Source organism: Castor canadensis, chromosome 12 (genome assembly GCF_047511655.1).
Source record: "Castor canadensis chromosome 12, mCasCan1.hap1v2, whole genome shotgun sequence".
Taxonomy (NCBI): domain Eukaryota; kingdom Metazoa; phylum Chordata; class Mammalia; order Rodentia; family Castoridae; genus Castor; species Castor canadensis.
In genome coordinates, this window is record NC_133397.1 from 22330325 (window position 1) to 22347063 (window position 16739).

Here is a 16739-nt window from a genome sequence, read left to right on the forward strand (position 1 = left end):
CAAGGTGTTGGTCCTGAGTTCAAGCCCCAGTACTGAAAAAAAAACAAACAGAAACAAAAACAAAAATAACCAGAGCATAATGGACCGGAGGTAGGATTCAAGTGGTAGAGTTCATGTAATTTATGCAAAAAGTCTTGAGTTCAAACCCTAGAATCAGCAAAAAAAAAAAAAAAAGAACCCCAAACTCTTCCCCCAAAAAATGCATGTCAAAAAATGCATGTGACTGAGTCTATGTGCCTGGGTCAACTGTACAGTGTAACTGGGAATCCCCGGATTAGGATTAACTTCCTTGGGTTTTTTTTTTGTTTGATTTTTTTTTTCTTTGGCTGTACTGGGGTTTGAACTCAGGGCCTTATGCTTGCTAGGCAGGTGCTCTACCACTTGAACCATTCTGCCAGACTTGACTTCCTTGTGAATTATAGGACAAGAGAGAAAATGTGCTACAGTGAAGCTTACGCAGTTGCTTTTAAGGTATCTGTTTTAGTTTCTCTGAGGCCAATAGGAGAAGGGGACCAGGAACTAGAGAAAAGGTTAGATCAAAAAGAATTAACCTAGAAGGTAACACCCACGCACAGGAAATCAATGTGAGTCAATGCCCTGTATAGCTATCCTTATCTCAACTAGCAAAAACCCTTGTTCCTTCCAATTATTGCTTGTACTGTCTCTGCAACAAAATTAGAGATAAGGGCAAAATAATTTCTGCCGGGTAGCGAGGGGGTGGGGGGAGGAGAGTAAGGCAGGGGGTGGGGAGGTAAGAGAGAGGGTGGGGGGAGGGGGGAGAAATGACCTAAACATTGTATGCACATATGAATAAAATAAAAATTAAAAAAAAATTACCTCATGAGCAGTCTTTTGTCTTTATAGCTTATTCTTTTTTAATTGTTTGTGTATAAACAGAATTTATTTTTAGTCAATATTTTTTAATTTAATTTTTTATCACTGTTCTAATCTTATGAGATAACCTAGAATTTCTAGATATCTGAGGATATCTACATTAGGTAGATACCAAAATGAACAAATAAACAACAAAATGCTTGAGAGGAAATTGAGAGCATGTATGAAGCAAAAACAAAAATAAAGACTATCACTAAAATCCATATAGAAAGAGATGATATAGAACCATGAAACAAGAACAGGATGCTAATAAAAGGGGTGTTCAGAGAAAAATGGACAACAATAGAAGTGTTGGGAAATCAAGGCGATGAAATTGCCTATAAGATAGAGCTAAAAGAAAAAAAGATAAAAGCTATTAGATTTTTTTTTTTTTGGTGGTACTGTGATGGAACCCAGGGCCTTGTGCGTGCTAGGCAAGTGCTTTACCATTGAACTACACCTTCAGACTGAGAAAAACTTTTTAAAAATGAGAGGACCAGTCCAGGAGATGTGGGATGTCTTTTCTAGAACCAGAAGTGAAGAACAGAATAAACTGAGGGAGAACACTGGCACTGAAAGAGTTCAAGACATTTTCAGACTGGGAGATCCTGAGTTTCCTGATTGAAGGAGACTGTCTGAAAATGTAGCAGGATGGAGGAAAATAGGCCCACCTAGGGGCAGGGGTGGAGTTCAGAGGTACAGCATGTGCTTAGCAGGTGCAAGGCCCTGGGTTCAATTCCCAGCACCAAAAATCCAACAAACAAGAAGACAGTAGACTCCCCTGGGCATACCACTGAGGAAGTTCAGAACACTGAGAACAAAAAGAAAGGTTTCCAAAATCAAAACCAAAACCAAAAAGCTTCTCATGTACAAAAAAAGGAGTAAGAAAAATGAGACCTGTTGAAACTATTCTAGAAATGAGGGAATGGGGGATAAAGGAGAATCATGGAGGGGGTAAATTTAACTAAAATAGATCATGAACACTTTTGCAAATGTCACAGTGTACCTCCAGTACAACAATATGGTAAGTTTTTTTAAAAAGGAATAAAAGAATTACTTCAGGTTCCTCTAGAATTCAAGATGGCAGTTGTTTAGACAATGGAAATGCATTATGAGTCACAAATGTAAATTTAAAAATTTTTAGTAGCCACAGATAAAAAAGTAAAAGATAATAGGTGAAATTAAATTTGCTTATTTATTTTACTTAACCCAATATTATTATCATTTCAACATGCAACATTACAAATCATCTTACAAATTTTTTTTTTTTTCTGCAATACTGAGGTTTGAACTCAGGGCCTTCCTCATGCTTGCTAGGCAGGTACTCTAACCACTTGAGTCACTCTACCATCCCTGTTGCTTAAGTCTTTAAAATCCATCAAGTGTGCATTTTAAACTCATAGTACATTTCAGTTTGCACCAGCCTAATTTCAAGTGCCTAGCTATCCCCTGTGGGCAGTGGCCGCCATTTGGCCAGCACAGTCCTGGACAGTCAAAAACGGTGAATAAAAGGCAGCAATGGATTTAAGTTGAAACAAGAGCAGAATTTGTGGCAGATATGGATGGAGTTGTTCTTTTTCTTTTTGAAGCACTGATCTTTGCTTCAGGAAATGACTGGAAGGGATTATTTAGATAGAGGCAGCAACTAGTTCATTGGTGGTCAAAGTAGAAAGTCACAGGAACAGACTGCAGGGTGGAGGTGGGGACTGTTAGCCTGGCGATGGCTGAACACCTGAGAAGAATGAAGTAATCAGTGTTCTTCCTAAGAAAACAGAGCAGGTCCAGTAAGATCAGGGAAGCGAATGATAGGACAAGGAAAAGGAGGAGAGAACTCTGTTACCTCAAACCCGGGGCAACTGTGTGGAACTTTGAACAAAGCAGGGAAGCCAGAGGTCAATATTAGAAGGGTCAAGAAAGAATGAGATGAAGGGATCCGCTGGTTTCACAATGACTGCTGGAGTCATCGTGGCATCATTTTTCCTAAGGCAGGACAAGGAGCCGGCCTGGCCACGGTGTGCCAGAGCAGAGGGTAGGGCCTCTGTGAAGTAAGCCAAGTTGCAGTTGGCTTGATCTTTCCTTTCTGTTTCCTCCAAAGAAGCTCACAACCTGGAGCCTTATCTTTTCCCTTCCACTTTAGTCTCGTTTTCTGATTAACACCCATGTATACTATTTGTAAAATTCATGCAACAGTAAAGTATGGAAAATAGAAGTCCTTAGTAATTTCTTTTCTTTAATTACTGTTACCTGATGTCATATATCCTTCCAGAAATTTTCTTCCGTGTGTATAAGCTTTTTTGGACTGGGGTTTGAACTCGGCTAGCACTTGCAAAGAAGGCACTCTATTGCTTGAGCCATGTCTCTAGTCTTTTTTTTCTTTTTTTTAAAATTTTGTTATTTTTACATTTATTTACATGTGTATACATTATTTGGGCCATCTCCCCCCCTCTTTTTTTTTTTTTTTCTTTTAGATAGGATATATGTAGCCATGGCTGGCCTCGAACTTGTGATCTTCCTGCCTCAGCCTTCTGGGTGGCGGGGATTACAAGACATGCCACAATGCCCAGTTACAACCAGCTTTTCTTAGTTTTATTTAATGTTGTAGACATTTTTCTATGCTGCTAGATAGTGCATCCTTCTTTTTGTAGGCTATACAGGTTTTTTTGTTTTGTTTTTGTGTTTTGAGCCAGGATCTTGCTATGTAGTCTAGGCCTTTAGTTCATGATCCTCCTGGCTCAGCCTCCCCACTGCAGGCATTGCAGGCACGCACCATCTATGCCTGGCCCAAAGGTTTTTCTTACATTGTTGCTCCATAAGTTATTTCAACAGTCAGCTACAAGCAAGTATGCGAAGGTCACCATGTGCTTGCTAGTACAGTCATGAAGCAGAATAGACAGATGAGGCGGCAGAAAATTAAAAATAATAAATATTAAAAGGGCCAGATTGAGGAAGTAACTGAAAACCCAGAGCAGCAAGCTTCTCTCCGTCTTTGCCTTGTCCTTTGAGATTAGGAAGCTGGGAACTCTTTGAATGGTGGGGAGAGAATATCGGAGGGCACGTGTGGCACACAGAAGTCCTCAGACCCACCAGTCTTCCCTGTGCAGGCCTGACTCACATCTCCTTGTGTTAGAATAATAGGCAGTACCCATCTTGGCCACATCTTGGGTAGTAGGCTCACCCAGGAACACTTTGTTTCTAGTGATTAGAAGTTGCTAGAAGACATGAGCACATGTAGTTCCCAAGCTCAGAAAGTATGAAGACTCCATAATAAAAACCACCATTTTGCTACATACTGGTGGCTTACGCCTATAATCTTAGCTATTTGGGAGGCTGAGATTGGGAGGATCGAGGTTTGAGGTCAGCCTGGGCAAATAGGTCATTAGACTCCTATCTCAAAAATAACCAGAGCAAAACAGACTGGAGGTGTGGCTTAAGTGGTGAAGCCCTGAGTTCAAACCTTATTCCTATCCTCTTCCCTCTGCCCCCCCCAAAAATGAACCACCATTTTGAGTCTCTCATTTCCTACATAAGAGGCAAGAAATGTTTCTCTTTCCCTTTTTCTATTTCTTCCTACTTAATCCTATTATACTAAAATAAATCCTTGCTAGTAGGGTGCTGGTAACTCATGTCTGTAATCCTAGCTATTTGGGAGGCAGAGATCAAGCAGATCAGGAGGATCATGATTTAAAGCCAATCCCAGGGAAATAGTTTGCAAGACCCTGACTCAAAAAACAAACAACAACAAAATAAAACCATCACAAAAAAAGGGCTGGTGGAGTGGCTCAAGTGGTAGAGCGCCTGCCTCTTAAGTGCTCTTAAGAAATTAAGAAATAATAATAATTTCTTAAGAAATTATTAAGAAATCCTTGCTGAAACTTCCACCCGTGAGATTCTCTTGTTGTGAGAGCCCTGGAAATGCTTTTCACTGTGAATCTTAAGTCCCTGTGACTTAGGTGGAAGGTGGGAGGCTGAAGGAATCCCCTGTCTTTTCCCCTCCTCGGGATAATCATTCTCGTGCACATTTCTTTGTGTGCTTCTGAGAGCTTTCTGTAGAAAAATTTCAAAGATCGGGGTGTCAAGTCAGAGGGCAAACATTTAAATTTTTGAAAAAAAATCTTACCAAATTGACTTTTGGATAAGTTTTTACACATTTAAGTGTCATGTAAATCATTGGACACTCACATTCTTACTCTATACTTGACAAAATCAACCTTTAAAATTTTTTCTAGTCTGATGGAGTCCGAGGTCAGAGGTCCCACTGTGGGGGTCCCAAGGGACCAGGCACAGCCATCCACTCCCAAAGGCCAGTTGAAGAGATGAGTGATGGGGAAGGAATTTATTCTGTGTGTCACCACACTGAGGAGAAAAGCTGCATTCTAGTAACTGAAGGTCTGTCTCTTCAGGGAATAACAAGAGTCTTGGGGTCATATAGCAAGAGCTAGGGGCTGGATAGCTGGCAGCCTCGGTCAGGCTGTGGACTGGTTGATCATTATCTCAGGGTCGGTCTGACTAGGCCTGGTTGGAGATAAGCCCATGCTACCTGGGGTAGTTGTCAGTCTAGTCATGGGATGTCCATCCATCAGATCTGTTGTTCCTGGAATCCAAGGTGTCTGCAGGAGAGAACGACTCAGAAAGGACAAGTCAGGTGGCATTAGTTCCTTCAGGTTTAGAGCAATTGCTGGAAACCTTGGCACCTCTCTGGTGGTCTGGAGGACACTGTAAGAGTTAGAAGGTGGCATCCTTTGATTGTCTGGAAAACATCTAGTTACTCTGACCTTGGTGATTTCAGAGGATTACTATGGTACCCAAGGCTTCCGGTAGAAAAAAAGACTGATGCAAAATAGAGGCAGAGATGCCAGGCTTTTCTCTTGCTTTCCATTACCCATCAGGCATCTGCAGGCCGAAGTGAAGGATCAGTGCTTTTAGCAAAAGCAGCCTCTAAGTCCCTGTTATGGTAAAACCTCATGGGCCTTTAGTTCGTCCGATTACATCTAAAGCTGAGTGTGTTTTCAAATATCTGTTTGCCATTTGTATTTCTCTTGTAGATTGACCAGATACTCTGCTAATTTTTCTATTTGGTGTTTAATCTGTTTTGGTATTGATTTAGGAGCCTTTTCTTTCTCTTCTTTCCTTCCTTCCTTTTTTTTTTTTTTCATTCCTTCTGTGGTGCTGGGGATAGAATCCAGGGGCTTGTTCATGACAAGCAGATGCTATGCCAGTGAGCTATACCCCCAGCCCCAAATTCAATTCCTTTTTCCCTCCCTTCGTCCCTCCCTCCCTCCCTCCCACCAGTTTGTTAGGACCCCAGGTTGCGGGTGTCCTTGTGGACTAGGCTCAGAAAGCCAATCAGAGACCAGCGGTGAGGAGAACAGGAGGGAGTTTTATTGTCAGTGTGGGAAGAAGAGCCTGGTGACCACAGATCCATCTTCAGGAAGTCTTGGGGCTAAGTAGGAGAGGGAACAATGGCAAGGCTTGGTGGTGTCCTTGGTCAGCAGTGCACACTCTTGAGTTCTTGTTGTGACTTGGATTAGTGTTACCTTGGGTCAGTACCTCAGGATTGGGCAATGTGGAACCTTGTTGGCACCAAGCAGGTCACTGTTGCTTGGGGCATGGTGGGGGGTAGTTTAAGTCCTTTCTCATAAAATAGTCATCAGTCAGGCCTGGGATCCAAAGTTACCACAGGAGAGAATGACTCCAAGAGCTTAGGGCTGGAGGCAATGCTTAGTGACAGAGCGCTTGCCTAGTGTGTGCAAGGCCCTGGCTTTTATCCCTAGCACTGCAAACAGAGAAAAAAAAAAGAGAAAATGAGCACTAATTAGAATGGCAAGATGGCGTTAGTTAGACCTTCCAGCTTAGGGCTGTGACTGGAGACTGCTGGATGCCCCTCGGAGGGTCCAGAATAGGACATTATAAAAGTTGGCAGGTGACATCTGCTGCTTACAGTGTAGACAATTGCGAAATGAAGGTGGAGAGGCCAAATGTCTATCCTGCTTCCAGTCACCCAGGGTGTCTGCGGGCCAGGGCTTCTAGCAAAAGCAGCCTCCAAGTCTCTGGCACAAGTTCAGTCTCTCAACTTTCAAGGATAAAACTTAAACATTCCATGAAGTAAAAATCACTCAATCTTTTTTCCCTCCTGACTGGTTTCATTCAAAGATAGGCTGTCTGTACTCACATTTTAGATTGTCCCAATTTTACTTCTAGTGTTTTTATTATTTTTTTTGTTATTTGATTTTTTATCAAAATGGAGTGTATTTTTGTATATAGTAGGAAGTACTGTGGAAACTCTAAATGACAGAATTGAGTAGTGGAAACAGCTTCAGTCTCTGCCTTTTTTCCTTTTACAGGGAGGCACTCGGAGAATACTTGGACGGGCAGAAGGAGAGCGAGGAAGATCAAAGCAAGAGCTACAAACAGAGAGAAGAAAGCAGACTGGTGCGAACCAGCGGCAAATGGTCGCATTAGTGCTGGGAGAGTAGAGAGCTGGCGGGATGGTGTGACGTTCACATTTAGTCAGGGAAGGAGCACCGGGTTCCACATCCCTGTCTCTAGACAGCTGGATTGGTTTATTCTTGTTTGGGAGTTCGATTTATAGATTCTTATATCTATGCTGTTCTTTAGTTGTCACTATTCATAGAGTAAGTCCAAATGTCTTTGCCTGATATTCCAGATCTTTTGTGGTCTGCACTCCTCTCTCACTCTTCTCCTCTCTCTCTCTCTCTCTCTCTCTCTCTCTCTCTCTCTCTCTCTCTTTCTCTCTGTCTGTCTCTGTAGGGTCTCCATATGTTGCTGAGGGTGGTCTTGAAGTGATTCTCCCACCCCAGCCTCCTGAGAAGCTGGGACTGCAGGTGTGTGCTGCCGTGCCTGGCTAGTCTGTTCCAATTTTATCTCCCATCATTACCTGCTTTGGCTGGGTGGCGCCACCTGCTCACTGCCAATGAGGCTTGGCCTTTCCCAGCTCTGTGCTTTGATCACTCGGATGCCAAATCCCCTTGGTTCTCCTCTTTTCCTCTCATCAGACCATATACCCAAGATAAGACCAATTCAAGCCCCAGGTCCCTCTGGATTCCTGCTCAGCCCAGTCTAAATACTTCAAACCACACCTTGAATACTACTTCTCCGTGCATTCATTTCATTTTAGGTCATTTTCAGCCTTGTATGACTTGTCAAACGTGAGCACGTGCTGTGTACTCCATAGCTCATTCCAATAAACAGTAAAAATAAAGCTATTGCACACACCTGTAGTCCCAGCGACTAGGGAGTTCAAGCCCAGCACATGGCTCCTGGATATTTAGTAAAGACCTTGGGATACCAGCTAGGGAAGGATAAGAAACAGTTCATCACAGCAAGCCAGAACTGGCAAAGGCTGCTGGGTTATACCATGTGAATCCAGACACAGAAAGACGCTCCTCAGGCTGACCTGGTCAGGGCGGGCCACACGGAGAAAGCAGCACTTGAGCTACATCTTAGAAAAGGAGGTGGGATTTTAAGTGTTGTATAGAAGACACAGCAAGATGGTTTCTGGCAAAAGTACATTGTACTTAGTGGAAGAAAATATATCCAGGTTACTGAAATATTATTATAGAGCGTAGATGGAGAGATAATTAATTGTACTATGTCAGGGAAAAGGTGTTTTCTAGAGGAAAGAATATTGGACTTTTATTTTCTTTTTTAGTGGTATTGGGGTTTGAAATCAGGGACTTGTACTTGCTAGGCAGGCAGGGGTTCTACCCTGCCTTGACCCCAGTCCCTCCTCCTCCTCCTCTTCTTTTTCTTCTTCCTCCTTCCTTCCCTCCTCTTCTTCCTCCTCCTCCTCTTCTCCCTCCTCCTCCTCATTTTAGTTATTTTTCAGGAAGAGTTCTGCATTTTTGCCAGGGCTGGCCTCAGGCAGCAATTTTCCTACATATGGCCTTCCGCTTAGCTGGGATTACAGTCATGAGTCACTGATTGCACATCAGTGCCCACCCCCACGTGCTTCTTGTTGTTTTGCTTCGGAGTACTGGGGTTTGAACCCAGGGCTTCACACTTGCTAGGCAGGTGCTCTGCTACTTGCACTTACTCTGCCAGCCCCTGAGGTGGGTTCTCGTTCCAGACCTCGCGCTTACCGTAGGGTAGATAACCCGTGTCACTTCTTTGTACTTGGGTTTCTTCTTTTAAAAGCCAGTGATCTGTTTAGGATAAAAGGATTTTAGAATCTTGACAATACTGATATTCAGTTCATCCTGAAGGCTGGTTAATTGGGTGTAAAATCAGAGAGATAACATTGTTTTCATTAGTGGCTTTTCACTGTTCCTTTCCCTTGGGACTTGAGTGGTGAAGAGCCTTGGGCTTCACCAATGTACACACAAAAATGCCAGTGTCCTCAAGAGCAAAGTGTTGGTGACCAGCTGTGAGCTAAGACCTGGACAGGCTGCCCTGTCCTTAGCCCTACACTTTGTCATTGTTTAAAATGGCAATTCTTTTTGTGTCCTGTGTAATCTTTGTACTCCCCAAATTCACGAAGACTTTCTTCTATGTTTTCTTCCCAAAGGCTTGTGGTTCTACCGCTTATACTCTGGTCTGTAATTGATCTGGAGCTGGTGTTTGTTTGGCGGGTGGTGTAGGGTAGGGCTCCAAGTTCTCTGTTTACTTAACCCAAGACCATGTATTGGCGAGATCATCACTTCCCATGGAACTGCAGTGAATCACGCAGGTGTGAGCTGCTTCCAGAGCCTCTGTTCTCTCCCAGTGTCGTTGTACCAATTCCACACTGTTTAATTACAGTAGCTTTAGTACAGGTCTTGATAGCTGGTAAGTATGCCAACTGTGTTCTTCCAGATTGCTCTGGCTATTCTTCTTCCTTTTTTTTTTTTCTTTTTTCTTTTTGAAGCAGGAATTCACTACATTCAAAGATAAGTCTGGCTTCACACTTATTACCCTCTTGCTTCAGCCTCCCAAGTGCTAGGATTACAGGTGTGACCACCACACTTGCTTTCTCTTGGTTGTTCTTGACCTTTTGCATTTCCGTATACATTTTACATTGAACTTGCCAGTTTCTACCAACTTAATTGAGATTGAATTGAATAAATAATCCATGGCTAGATATTTTTCCATTGAATTAGACATTTTTCATTTACTTAGCAATATTTTAATATTTTTATTTATTTGCATATAATAGTTGTACAGGGTGGATTCATTGAATATTTAAATTTGTATTGAAGTTATATTCATTCATTCTTGGTACATAAAAGTACAATTGTTACTGTATGTCTTGACCTGGCATTCAGTGATCTATACAAATTCTAATGGTGACCTATGGGCTCATTTTTTAAAACATATATAGTGATGTCATCTGAAAATAAGGACAATATTATTTCTTTTCTTCCTTTTTTTGGTGGTGGTACTGGGGTCCAAATCCAGGGCCTTGCACTTGCTAGGCAGGCACCCTTTTGACTTTAGCAATTTTTCAGATAGGGTTTTATGCTTTTTGCGTTGGCCAGCCTTGGACCTTCATCCTCCTACACCTCCTAGGTAGCTGGGATTACAGTGTGCTTTTTATTTCTTTTTGTTGCCTTAGTGCATAAGATAGGCTCTCTAGCCCTTGAATAGAAGTGGTGACATTGGGAACCTGTGTCCTGCTCCGGCCTTCCTCTGGATGCACTTCCTTAAGTGGATGTGTCTGAAAAGCTACTCAGCATCCCAGACCCTCTTTTAGCTCACTGAATGCTATGGAGCTGCACAATCTCTTTCCATATGGTTTGGTGCCTACCTTTGAGGCCTGCCTGGGCCTCTTCCTAGGGTGTGTCCTACTCGGGGCGGCTGAGGCCACTGCTTTGCAAACTCTGTGCCTGACGGGTGGCCAAAGGGTGTAGACGGAGCTGGGATGTTGAGTTCTAGAGGTCCACATGTCTGCAGGACAGAGCTGGGGGTGACTAGAAAGAGAGGGACTGAAAGGTACCCAGATATGAGTGGGGCTCTGAGTGTAGTCTGAATTCAACTTGTACTTCTACACGTTTATGAGGGTATCAAGGTAGGAGAGTAGAGAGTCTTTCACATCATAACTTAATCTACTGTGGAGCAGCTCAAGTGGTAAAGACTACCTGTTTAGCAAGCCTGAGGCCCTCAGTTCAAACCCCAGTGCTGCCCCCCTAAAAAAGAAAAAAATATGAACATGTGGTATATGAACCTCCATTTTTCCTTTGGGCAGTACTAGGGCTTGAACTCAGGGCCTTGTGCTTGCCAGGCAAACGCTCTACCTCTTGAGCTACGCTTCCAGCCTGTAAACCTATAGTTAAAGTCTTCTTTTGGAACTCATAAGGATGTGCTGGTCTGTGGGTGACTGTAACATTCTGATTTTTAATTTACTTTGAGTCTTAAGTACTTGATTCAGAATTTTTTTCAGTGCTAGGGACTGAACTCAGGGCCTCACACTTGCTAGACAAGCACTCTACCACTGAGCTGTATCCCCAAGTCCTAAGAAAATTTTCACGTTCACATTTCAAGTAGAAGATAGAAAAGTTGCCTGAAGCTGAAGGAAGCCACTGCTTCCTGATAAAGAGAACCTGTCTGGAATAAGTGGTAAAGCTGAGGCTTCACCTGAATGTCCTGAGCGTCCAGGTGAAGCCTGCTCCACCAATAGGGAGGTGGGAGATGTTGTTTCATTGACCTCCATGGGCACCTTTTGTTGGTAGGAGTTGTCATCTTGAAATCACAGTGTCTTGAGGCTCTTAGGGAGGTCCCTGGCAGAGGACTCAGGGATCTGGGGTGTGCTGGCCAGTGTTTTGCTGCTGATCTCTACTGTAAGAGAAGACAGCACTGGGAAATTGTAGGCCATGGCATCACACTGTGGTGTCCTGATGGAAAGGCCTTGCTGAATACGAGGTGCCCTCTGAGTCGCATGGGACCTTCCAATTCCTGCCAGAACGGATAGAAGGGCTATAGAAGACTTGTGCAAAGTGCGCCTAACTTTCTAATATTTTTTTTTGAGGCAGGGCCTTCCTGTGTAGCCCAGACTGGCTTTGAATTCATGATATTTGCCCCTCAGCCTCCTGAGTGTTGGGGAGTACAGTACCTGGCCATCACGCCCCACTCTAACTTTCTTATTTATTTATTTATTTTGCAATGCTGGAGATGAAACCCAGAGCCCCATGCACATTAGGCAAGTGCTTTGCCACCAAACCACAGCCTCAGCCCTAACTTTCAAATTCTTTGCAGAGTGTTCTAATTTTGTAAATCCTCTTCCTTTTGTTTTCCAGAAATTGTCTAAACTGCTACTATGTGGCACTGAGTTGGTGACAAATATCCAGGTGGCTACAGATATCAGAGAGCTTCACAGGAGAGTGGAAGAGGAGGAGATAAAGCGCCAGCGGTGAGGAACCAGTGTTGCAACTGTCCCCCAGGTGGGAGGGGCTCCTGTGGGCATTCCTCACGTCTGAATTCACGGAGGGTGACTTGTCCACTTTGTCTACCAGAATCCCCTTCCTCACCTTTATGAACTTGCCCTCCTCCCTCCCTCCTTTTCTGCCTCCCTGCCTCCCTCCCTCCCTCCTTTTCTCCCTCCCTCTCTTCCTCCCTGCTTTCTTCCTCCCTCCCTCAAGTGTTGCTTTGCTGACCTGTGTCCCATTGTGTGGTACAAAGGAGTGAAGTGTGGCCTTTGCTTGCAGTTGGCATGGAAATATGTCAGTTTAATAAACAAAGGCCTGTGGGAGGAGTGGTGGGAAACAGGGGAGGCCTTTGGGTCTCTGCAGAGACTAGCAAGAAGTCCAGGCAAGGTGATCCTGAGTTGAGTGACCCATCAGGCAGAGGGAACAGACACTTGGGCAGAGGCATGAGAAAGGGTGCTTGGGAAGGGCGTGATGGAGAAGATGTAGGGAGGAGCCTGGGTTTAAGTGGATCAGAACAACTCAACCCACAGGAGTCTCTGTGTTCTGTAGGAACACCACTGCATATTAAGGAATATTAAAGAGTCTATACCTGGATTAGAGGGACAAAGGAAATCTGTGCCACACCCTAGTTCTAGCATCCATAGGTAGGTGGCCACACACACCTGTCTTCCCAGGTCTCATGTGTCTTAGGAAGACATGGTACTTCTTCAGTTAGGATGGGGAAGTGAGCTGAACAGCTGGCCTCACTTAAACTCTCCCCTTGTATTGGTCTTTGGTTAATTTCCTGACACGGTTTCATTAGAAGAGTACCGGCCTGGCCATCTGAGCGCCAGCACAGGCATTTGTAGCTGGTCAGCATGGGTAACTCCCCCACAAGCCACTGTACCTTCTCTGCCAGGTGTAATGCTGACTTTGCTCTCAAAGCCTCCATGGCCTGCATGGGCTGAGCCAGGGACAGAACTGGCTGATTGCTGGCAGGGTCAGCATGTGGAAGACCCCGGACATCAGGCTTCGGACTGGGCCTTCATCCCATGGCCACCGAGGAGGAACTGAAGGTTTTATCAGGCAGTTACAGGATGAATGTGTTTTGGGAGAATGACCTGGTAGCTGCTTCTCATTTCTTGAGTCACAAATCAGATTACAGCTGGGTGCTGATGGCACACACCTGTAATCCTAGTAACAATTTGGGAGGCTGAGATCAGGAGTATTGTGGTTCAAGGCCAGAATGGGCAAATAGTTTGAGAGACTCCCATCTCCAAAATAATCAGAGCAAAATGGACTGGCAGAATGGCTTAAGTGGTAAAGCGTCGGCTTTGCAAGCATGAGGGCCTGAGTTCAAACCCCAGTCCCACCCCCCCATCCAAAAAAAAAAAAAAGGCAGGTACTATGTGCCTGGGTTTGGAAGGTGGGGTGGGGTGGTGTGGGAAAGAGAAAGAGGGGGTCATGGGGTGTAAACTGGTGGTTCCGTCCATAATGGGGTTTGCATTCTTGTTTGGAGACAATCACAGCATTACAGTCTGTTAAGATGAGGAGGGAGAGGCTCTGGTGCCTTCCTTCCTGTCCCATCCTCACTATGCTCCATCATGGCCTCTCGCTATTTCCCATCAGTCCCCTAGTCACTTACTGCTTCCACTTGAGGTCATGTTGCTAATAAAAAAATAAGAATGCAAGTATCTCTTGTCCCCTGGTTGCTGGGTGCTGAGCCCTGGGCTTTGCATTCTCTTGCTTAATCCCGGATAGCAGCGCAGGGAGGTGGAGACTTTCACCGTCTCCACTGTATAGAGAGGAAAGTGAAGGTGAGGCTGCAGAGGATCCGCAGCTGTCTAGGGGTAAGTCAGGTCTTTGCAAGGTCAGGACTTGAACACAGGCCATGTGCTGTAACTGTGGTGTGTCATCGTCTTACTCAGAAGTGTGTGTGTGTGTGGTCTCAGTGTCGACCTTTTCTTTTGTGCCACTTTGTTTACTTGGCCTGAGTTACTCACAGTCAGGCACTAAAGTAAGAGAAGCTTCCCCGACACGTGCTTTGGTTCTGGGCGGGCATCTGAGGACGGTGCGAGTTAAGGACCCTGCCGCATCAGTGGCGGCAGCATCCGAGCTGCCCACGTGTTCGTCCCTGCAGAATCGAGAAGCTGGAGAACGAAGTTAAGACCAGCCAGGACAAATTTGATGAGATCACTGCCAAGTGGGAGGAGGGCCGACAGAAGCGAATTCCGCAGGAGCTCTGGGAAATGCTCAACCAGCAGCAGGCGCACTGCGCGGGGCTGATCGAGGACAAGAACAAGCTCATCAGCGAGTTACAGCAGGCAGGGGGCGGGGCCATGCCGGGGCGGGGCCGTGCTGGGGCGGGCCCAGGCCAGGGGTGGGGCCAGGGCGGGGCGGGCCCAAGACAGGGGCGGGGCGGGGCGGGCCGGGGCGGGGCTTCCATCCCAGCCGCGTGGCTCCGGGAGCCGGGGCTGAACTGGGCCATTCATGTGCTTGTCACTCAGACTGCTGCACAACACCCAGCCGGGTGTGGCTGGTCACTGCTGCAATCCCAGCACTCGGGGTGGGGGTGGGCTGAGGCAGGAGGATCTCGAGTTTAAGGCTACATATCAAGATTCTGTCTCAAAACAAAAGTGCTGTACAGCTTAAGTGGTAAACTTTTTTTCTTTATTTTTTTAATGGTGAAATCTACAAACCATTAAATACACTTCCTTAACTATTCTTAAGAGCCCCAAATCAGTAGTGTTAATATATTTACACAGCCACGTGGAACTGTTTCATCTTGCAGCAGTGAAACTTTGTACCCATTTGATACTTATTTCTCCCCCTCTCCCAACCATCGATAACCACTTACTCTGTTTTCTGTTTCTGTGACTTGAGCTGCTTAGACGGTAGCTTCACATGAGTGGGGTGAAGCAGTATTTGTCCTTTATGTAAATGGCTTATTTCACTCAGCATAATGTCCTTGAGTTTTCTGCATGTTGTGGCATGTCATAGGACTTTTTCTTTTTCAAGGTGGCCTAATATATGCACCACCATTCTCTCTATCATTCTTTTGTGGACACCTGAGTTGCTGTCACTTCTTGGCTATTGTGAATACTGATGAATCTGGGTGCACACGTATCTCTTTGAGATCATGCTTTGAATTCCTTTGAATATATATTACAAGTGGGATTGCTCAATTATATGGTCATTTTTAATTTTTAAAATTCCATAATGGCCACACAAGTTGCATTCCTGCCACAGTGCGCCAGCGCTCCTCAGTCTGTGTGTCCTCGCCAGCACTTAATCTATTCTATCGCTATAATAGTGGCTGTATTGATGGGAGTGAGACGACACCTCAAAGTGGTTTTAATTCGTATTTTCCCAAGGAGTAGAGACGCTGAGCATTTCTTCATGCCCTCATTGACTATTCATATATCTTCTTCAGAGAAATACTTTTATATTCTTTGCCCATTGGTTTTTGTTTTTGTTTTTGTTTTTTTGGCGGTACAGGGGTTTGAACTCAGGGTCTCACACTTGCTAGACACATGCTCTATACTTGAGCCACTCCCTATCACAAAAAGTAATGGTGGCCCCACCTGGCCAGGTGGGATGGATTCAGAAAGCAGAGAGACTGTGTCGGATATTTTTGAGATAGGGTCTCTCAAACTATTGCCTGGGTGGGCCTCAAACTACCACCTTCCTGATTCTGCCTCTGGAGTAGCTAGGATTACAGACATGTAACACCAGTGTCCTGCTGTAGTACATTTTGAAATGAGGGAAAGTGAAGCCTCCAACTTTGTTCTATCTATCTATTTATTTATTTTTGGTCAGCACTGGGGTTTGAACTCAGGACCTCACACTTGCTTTCCCCTTGAGCCACTCTGCCAGTCCTTTTTTCTTTTTTCAAGGTAGGGTCTCTTGAACTATTTGCCGGGGGCTGGCTTCGAACCGAGTTCCTCTTGATTAGCCACTGGCCTGGCTATTCTTTTTTTAAAGGCTGTTTTGACTATTTGGGGGTCCCTTGAGATTCCATATGAATTTTATGAACTTCTTTTATTTCTGCAAAAAATATAGTTGGCATTTGGATAAGGACTGCATTGAATCCATAGACCACTTTTGATTGTATGGACATTTGAATAATCTTGAGTCGTCTCATCCCCCAAACACAGGATGTCTTTTCACTTGTTGGTATCTTCTTTGATTTGTTTCATCAGTGTTTAAATCTTTTGCTTCTTTGGTTTGGCTTATTCCTAAGTCTTTCATCTCACTATGTAGCCCAGGCCAGCCTCAAACAATCCTCCTGCCTCAGTCTCCCTAGTGCTGGGATTACAGGCATACACCACATCTGGGTCTTTCATCTTTTTTGATGCTATAACAAATGGAAGTGTTTTCTTAATCTCCTTTGGGATTGGCTATTATTAGTACATAGGAATGCAACTGATTTTGTGTTCTGCAGCTTCACCGAATTTGGTTTTTAGTTCTAACAGGTTTGTTTTGGACTCTCTAGGTTTTCTACTATAAGATCCTATCATCTGTGAACAG

General features: G+C 44.5%; 1 protein-coding gene across 2 annotated transcripts in view; it reads left to right on the plus strand.

Moving 5' to 3' along the window:
• The window catches only part of Drc1 (dynein regulatory complex subunit 1), a 50762-nt gene that overhangs the window by 9304 nt on the left and 24719 nt on the right, over positions 1 to 16739 (plus strand). For both annotated transcript variants that reach the window (XM_020183632.2, XM_074049329.1), the window contains exons 2-4: positions 7215 to 7302; positions 12102 to 12214; positions 14350 to 14533. In XM_020183632.2, the coding sequence (XP_020039221.2) occupies positions 7215 to 7302; positions 12102 to 12214; positions 14350 to 14533 (385 nt within the window). The remainder of the gene's footprint in view (positions 1 to 7214; positions 7303 to 12101; positions 12215 to 14349; positions 14534 to 16739) is intronic.